Source organism: Talpa occidentalis, unplaced genomic scaffold (genome assembly GCF_014898055.3).
Source record: "Talpa occidentalis isolate TD23 unplaced genomic scaffold, MPIMG_talOcc4v2.1 talOcc4.9, whole genome shotgun sequence".
Taxonomy (NCBI): Eukaryota; Metazoa; Chordata; class Mammalia; order Eulipotyphla; family Talpidae; genus Talpa; species Talpa occidentalis.
Genome location: NW_023605305.1, coordinates 55,854,540 through 55,862,671, shown reverse-complemented (window position 1 = coordinate 55,862,671; position 8,132 = coordinate 55,854,540). Strand labels below are relative to the sequence as shown.

The 8,132-nt window shown below is 36.2% G+C and overlaps 1 protein-coding gene across 1 annotated transcript; it reads right to left on the bottom strand.

Moving 5' to 3' along the window:
- Positions 1-1,182: 1,182 nt before the first annotated feature.
- On the bottom strand, positions 1,183-2,945 carry LOC119235652 (T-complex protein 1 subunit zeta-like). Its single transcript, XM_037499152.2, is given in 3 exon segments — positions 1,183-1,413; positions 1,416-2,174; positions 2,176-2,945. Coding segments are annotated over 3 exon segments (1,593 nt in total). The 5' UTR covers positions 2,914-2,945; the 3' UTR covers positions 1,183-1,317.
- Between the last annotated feature and the right edge of the window lie 5,187 nt (positions 2,946-8,132).

Here is an 8,132-nt window from a genome sequence, read left to right as displayed (position 1 = left end):
CCAACCCTCACATATCAATATATCTTGGGGATAATTTTATGTCACTACATATAAAATTGTTTCATTCTTTGAAAATGTAGCTTTGTATCCATTTACATAATCTATCTTATAAAAATGGAAATTGGTGCAATGTTATTGTGAAATTCCTGTACATAAATCATTTCCCACATTTTCATGTGCAAGAATATCTCAAGTGTACATTACTGGAAGAGGAACTGATAAAGGGTATGTTCATTTAAAATTTTGATAGCTAAGTCAAATGGGCCTCCATAGACATTGCACCAATTCACACTCCCATAGGCAGTGTGGATCAGTGCCTATTTTCTCCCACTCTACTATTTAGCTCCATCTTTGCCAATATGATAGGTAAAAAATGGTCTCACACAAATGAAAACAAAGAGATACTACTTCACATGCACTAGGTTAGCACCAATAAAAAGGACAGATAGTGAAGTTTTCCTCATATACTTCTAATGGTAGGAACTTTTACCAAGTACAGCCGCTTTGGAAAATAGTGCAGTAGTTTCTAAAAAGTTTAAACATAGAGATACTATTTGACCCAGCAATTTCACACTTACGAATATACATAAGAGCAATAAAAAATATATTCCCACACAAAAATTGTACATGAATGTTCATAGTAGCATCATTTCATCAAAAAGTAGATATAACAAAATGTCCATTAGTTGCTGAATGGATAAACAAAGCATAATATACTAATGCAGTGGAATAATATTATTTCCTATAAAGAGTAAAATGCTATATATGCTACAATACATATGAACCTTGAAAACATTATGCTAAGTGAAAGAAGCTGGTCACAAAAGACTACCTATTATATAACTACAGTTATATGAAGTGACCAGAATAAGCAAAACTATAGATACAGAAAGTAGTTTAGTTATTGCCTAGGGTCAAGGTAAAGATTACAGTGGGTTTTTTTGTTGTTGTTGTTTGTTTTTTGTTGTTTTTTTTTAGTTTTTCAAGGAATATTTAATAACAAGATAACATATGCTTATCTGACATGTATTTTTATGTCACTGAAGTGAAAACAAAACATCCTGGTCATTGGGTAGAAATGGGCTGCTTTATGTGTATATACTTCAGTGCAATTAAAAAAATAGTATACGTATAATTTCAGAACTTGAGAATTTGAGTAGGCGCCAGCGTTTTCCTCTTTTTTTTTTTTTTCTCATATGGGAAAAGAAAATTCCTTTGAAAATCATTTGAAGCTCAGACAAAAATTCCATAGCTGTATTATCTTAGGATCACTCTGTTGAGTCTTCATGTTTCAGGTGATATATGGGAAGTTTCAATTCAACCCTTTAGAGAAGACATTCCAGCTCGCATGATTTCATCAACCAGGAGAATATTGGTGGCAATCACAGTGCATGAGTGAAGAAGCTGCTTTTTTTTACACAATAGTTATCCCATACGCCGATTTTTGCTGCTACCATTGGCTCACCTGTGTTCAAGTCCACACCCACCAGTTGACCTGATTCTGAATGTTCTGCTTGAACTTTAACTAGTGTTTCCTGAAGGTCAAAACCAGAGTTCTGAGCAAGAACTTTGGGAATAATGAGCAATGCATCAGCAAATGCTTGAACTCCAAGTTGGGCTCTGCCCTTTACACTGGACTTATATTTAACCAGCGCTTCTGCCATTGCCACTTCCACTGCACCAGCACCTGGTACTACACAACCGTCATCAATAGCATTTTTAACAGCTCTCAAGCCATCTTTTATGGCATCTTTGATCTGAGTGAGTGTGTGCTTATTTGGTCCTTTGACCAGCAATGTCACAGAACGAGGATTATTGCATTTCTCGATAAAGATGAACTTCTCTTCTCCCAATGTATACTCATAGACAAGTCCCGCATGTCCCAAACATTCAGGACTTAGGTCATCAAAAGAATTTAGAGCTATCCCACCACAAGCAAGTGTCAGCCTTTCCATATTTCTCCTTTTAGCTCTGCTCAGAGCCACTATGCCTTCTTTAGCAAGAGCATCTAAGGAGAAGGGGTCAATTCCCTTTTGATTAATAACAACAAATCCTTTATCTGAATCACCGCAAACTTTCTTTTTCAGTTCTATTATTTTTTTAACTCTATCTTCAATGAATTTTCTTTCAGCTTTTACTGGTTTCTCTCTCTCTTCTGCACTCTTGTAAAAAAAAGCCAGAATTCACTTCTGTTTTTTCATATTCTAATGACATATTACAAGTGAGGATGTATGCATCTTCTCTTTTTTTCATATCAGGATGTCGTGCCCCATGGTCCAAAACCAGACCTCTAATTAAGCTTGTATCAGTTTCAGATTTATGTTTCATTTCCATTATCTCAACCATGAAGAGGTCAATAGGTTCACCTTGTTTTTTAATGGCCAAAATGGAGTCCACGACTGCCTCTGTTAAAACATCAGCGAGCTCAGCTTGAACTTTAGTACATAGAGATGTTCTGGCCACATCTCTAAGTGTTTCCCTGTCCATGTCTTTGCTTTCTTTGACTTGTTCCAAAAACTGAAGTGCTTTTTTCTTTGCAGCTTCAAATCCATCTGTTATAATTCTGGGATGAAGACCTTCAGAAATGTAGAGATCCGCTTGTTTCAGCAGTTCTCCAATGATTAGGATATCGGAAGTGGTACCATCACCAGTTATGTCATCCTGGGCTGTTGCCACTTTGGCTGTTAAGGAGGCTGTTGGGTGCTGAATTTGCATTTCATGAAGGAGCACATTCCCATCTTTAGTAAGCTTGATATCTCCAGCACCAGACACAAGCATCTTCATGGTGCCCTTAGGCCCCAAGTTGGTCCTCAGCACGTCCTGCAGTCCCTGGGCCACGCTGATGTTGACCGCCAATGCCGCCTGGGAGCGAGCCACCTCGGCCTTGGGATTCAGGGTCTTCACGGCCGCCATTGCTGAGCCAAAAGAGGAAGAGGAGGGGAGCCGGCGCGTGGAACACCCGAAGCCGGCTCAGCGTGGCCCATGGGTTTTTTTTTTTTTAAATGGGAGTGGGAGAATGAAAACATTGTAAAATTGTTGTGATGATTGCACAACTCTGTAAGTATACTAAATACATTAAATTATAAACTGCAAATGGGTGAATTATATGGTATATGAATTATATCTCAAGTTGCTACCAAAAAATGGCCTAAGTACAGTTACAGTTTTAATGTATCGCTGTTATTTGGAATAAAGCTGAACATGTCTCCATATTTATGTTGATGGTTTCATGCATTATAGATACATGCCCAACAGTGGGATTGCAAGGTTTTATGGCATTTCTATTTTTAAAGTAAATCCAGATTACTTCATATAAGGTTTTACCAGTTTACATTCCCTCCAACAGTGTAATAGGGTTCCTTTTTCTTCCTAACTCTTGAACACTTGTGAAGGGTCTTTTTGATATGCCAGTCTCATGGATGTTAGGTGATATCTTAATGTAGCTTTAATCTGCATCTCTCTTAGTAGTAGTTACAATGAGCATCATTCTTCATGTCTTTTGACTTTCTGGATATCCCCTTCAGTGAATTGTCCATATCTGCTGCTCATTTGTTAACAGGATTATTTTTGTTATTGTTGAATGAATGGGTTTTTAATAATCTTAGATATTTATCCCTTATCAGTTATATATTATGTCAATATTTTTCCCACTCAGTGGGGGTGTCTATTTACTCATCTTGTAGTTTCTTCTGCATCATAGAACTTTTTAATTTGAGGTAATGCCAATTGTTTATTTTTGTGTTTAATTCCCTTGCCATACGAGTTGAGTCACCAAAAATATCTTTATTGTGGATATATCACCAATGTTTTCTTCTATGTGTTTAATTGTTGTAGGTCTTATACCTAAATCAATAAAAGATATTTTTAGACAAACAAAAGCAGAGAAAACTTGTCACTAGTAGTCCTCCACTATAGAAAATGTTAGAGGTGTTTCTTTAGGTGAAAGTAAAATGATGCTCAGTGGAAACTGATGGTATGTATGTGGGGAATCAAATGTATGTGGGAAAATATTGAAAACCTTTTTCTTATATTTAAATTTCTTTAAAAGATAAATGACAAATGCAAAAGTAGTAACATATTGTGAGACTTAGGTATGAAAGTATGATGTACATTAAAATAGTATGGATGATAAGAAGATAAGAGCATACTGTTATAAAGTTCTTTCTTATATGTAAATTAGTATAACACTATTTGAAGGTAGACAGTAAGTTAATAATACATATTTTTTAAAAAAACTCTCAGACATATGAAAAGATGTTCTCAGTCAAGGTTATAGAGGTTAAAGCTTAGTTCTTTAGATTGATATAAATTATAGAAGATAGATATCATTGACTTAGTGATAATGTGATATACTACTAGGAGTGTGAAGTACCACAATGTGGATAATAATGTGGAATGATCCATTACAGTAAATATATCATATACCCTTTTGCTTCAACAAGCCACATGTGAAAATCTATTACACATAAATAAAAAGGACCATACACTTGTACATGTATCTGTATAAGAATATTTTTTATTTTCATATGTTGTATTTTTGTTTGGGAGAAAACTGGAAAAAAACCTTAAGATCTATAAATAAGAGAGTGGTTGACTAAATGTTATTATACATACTGTATGGAATACTTATAGTTACTGGGGAAAAAATGTGTGCTATGGAATAAAGTTTATGCCATGCAGTAAAGAAAAACAAAAGATGGGTGATGACTGATGGATAGATAGATAGATAGACAGACAGATAGATAGATAGACTCAGTTTTGCTAAATGCAGAAAGACATATTATGTTTTTATATATTTATAAAGGTATGAAGAGAAAAAAGATTTCAACAAAACTTTCATTTTGGAGAGAAAACAGAAATTATTAGAATTATATATTACTATGTAGTGTTTGGCTCACAGGAAAGGAGTCTTCTTGAACTTCCTATCTCAGTTTTACCAAAGGGTCCTATAGGTAACATACCACTGCTTCAGACTAGTGATTTCTGGTATTCCATAGTTTTCTCTTTTTCACCATTTTACATGGGGGGTTGGGAAAGTGGGATGCAAGCAACATGTATTTTGAATTTATAGGCATTAAACCAAAGGAGTCATATCACTCTAGACAGACACCAATACTCACTACCCAGAGCTTAGACACTAAGCTGGTAGCAGAGACAAGACAGAATCTTGGGTTTTCTCACTTGGGAAATCACAGAGTATTTCTTTTTCATGGAAAGCATAGAACAAAAGAAGATATTTGGAAACAAAAAGGCTGAAATAAAGAAAGGAATGTTAATGTTCATCAATATCCATATTCCAGAGTACTCTTCATGAAGCTCTCACTGAAAAACTCAATGAATGAATGAATGAGGAATATATTGTGATTTTGTGTAGGAATGTTTGTGAGAAATATATATTTTATGTTACTTGCTCTTCTCTTTAAAATAACATACAAAACACCGTCTCTTTAGCCACCAAAAGTTCTCTCTCTCATGACCAAGTAACATACCATTATATTATGGAAAATGTGAATTCTATAACTTTTAGATTTACCCTTTGAGAATAGCAGAGGCAGACTGTAAATCAAATTTGTATTCTGTAGAACCTTATGGTTGTCAGTGTTTCAAATTTGCTTATGTCTCATTTCACTCTTTAATCTTTATTTTCATTTAATGGACCCCTGAAAACATCTTAAAAATGCATTGCTACTACTGAAGACAAGGCATTTTGTATGTGGTTTGTTCATCTACAAATATCTGTGCTTGGGCCACCCTAGTGGTACAAGGGGTTAAGACACAACCTATGAAGTTTTCCACAGCCACTGCAGCATGAGTTCGATCCCCAGCCAGGGAGCTACCCACATGGTGCAGCAGACCTCTCCTGACTTGCCCACGGCTCCCCTCACCAGTGTGTTTCAGTCAGTCTGCCTGTTCCGTTCCCTACTCTGTCTCTGGTGAATCCTCTCACCCCCCATGCCTCTGCCCTGTACTCCAGTTCTTGTATGCATAAATTAATAAATCTTTAAATATCTGTGCTGGGCCTCCCCTGGTGGCGCAGGCGGTTGAGTGCCGTGCTGTGAAGCTGTCCGCACACAGCCTCTGCAGCGCTGGTTCGATCCCGGCTGGCCGGTGAGGGTCCCACATGGCGCAGCAGACCTCTCCTGTCTCTCCCGCTGCCACCCTCAGCAATGTATTTCGTCAGTCTGCCTGTTCTGTTCCCCACTCTGTCTCTGGTGAATCCTCTCACCCTCCCACGCATCTGGTCTGTACCCTGGTTCTTGTATAAATAAATAAATAAATCTTTTAATAAATAAATATCTGTGCTTGCTAAATGCCAGCTGTGGAAAAGTTGCAACTCTGCATTTTAAGAATATTTGGGGATTACCAATAATCTGTAAGTGCAACACTTTGGACAGACAAGTAAATATAATGAAAAAAAAATAATGAAAAACTCCAGAAATGAAATTTTTACAAAATGAAGCCATATGATTAATCTTAGATTCTGATCTCCTTGTTATAAGTAACAGGTTAAAGTGTATGTCAAAAATTCTCTTTTTTTTTTTTTTAAGATTTATTTATTTTTATATAAGAACCAAGGTACAGGCCAGATGCTTGGGAGGGTGAGAAGATTCACCAGAGACAGGCGGGGAACAGAACAGGCAGACTGACGAAATACACTGCTGAGGGGAGCAGCGAGCGAGAGGTCTGCTTTGCCATGTGGGATTCTCGCTGGCCGGCCGCCGGGATAGAACCCGCGCTGCAGAGGCTGTGGACAGCTTCACAGTGCGGTGCTCAATCACCTGCACCACCAGGGAGGCCCTATGTCAAAACATTCTTACCAAATTCAACAGGTGCCAACATTTGTCTGATGCAATAAGTTCATAATTTGGCAACCAACTCTCACTATTTATTCTGACAAATGACACTCAGTTGTTTATAGCACAGTGTGAGTAAGTATTTTCAGGACTTTTAGTATCAACAATGAGCCAAAATAGACATTTAAAGGAATAGAAATGAACCAGAAATGGAAACTAAACTGGTATTTCCTAGAAAACTCTTTGTCACTGTCATTGTGGTTATTCACTTAATTGCACTTTTGATTTACCAGTGCATTCATCTAGCTGCAGCTATACAAAAGGTCATCTCACACCCATAGACTTAAAAATAATCATTTTAACATACATAGTTTGATATTTTGGTTTATATATTAGGCTCTCAGTTCTTCAGGCATTCTCTATTGTATAGAACTTGTTCTCAGAAAATACATAAGATTTTTTTTCTCTAACTAGAAAGGTAACCGCGGACAACAATGATGCATCTGCTAGGAAATTCCCTAGATGCTAAAAGAAGGAGGAGGAGAATGATGAGACAGGAAGCAAAAAAATAGACAGGCCTCCACAGATGGTTGGATTCCATATGGAAGGGTCACTGACTTACTAAGAAAAATTGTATATAATTTTCAACTACTTTGTAACTCTGTTGAAAGATTTGAAGATTCAACACCTCCTACTGACCAAAAAGAGTGAGATCTCTCCAGAACAAGTCAATGCTACTAATATATATTTGATGTTTACCTGTCCTGTTTCAGGTGCTGTAGATAAGGGAGACAGGGTTCTTGCACTTGTGAAGCTTTTAATGCAGGAAAGATGAGAGGCCCACTGTAATTGAATCAATAACCATTAACACAAATGTTTTGGATTTAACCCTGAAGTGAATGATACACTTATAGATTTAGAAGGTGGTGATTCTCAAATATTTCTATAATTGGTCACCGTATTTATTTATATCTAGGGGTAAATAAGAATGAAGGCAATCACTGTTGCCTGCATCTTACTTAGTCTTATCCTGTGTCTAATTTAACAATTAGACACAATAAGATGTTGCAATTAAAAGTTAGACCAAGATGTTTAAACATTTTAGATTTGTGCACTCCTTCAGAAAAAAGGAATCTGATAACATATCTTCAGTATATTTGTTGCTTTTCTCATTTAGTTATAAATTTTTATATATGCATACATAAATATATATTGCAATGTTTACAATACATTGTAAAATGTACACAAAATATAAATTCAATTTTAAAATGAGATCGAGTAAGTAAAGTATATTTTTGGAATAACTTGCTAAATAACAACCTTTCTTCTCACTAAAAA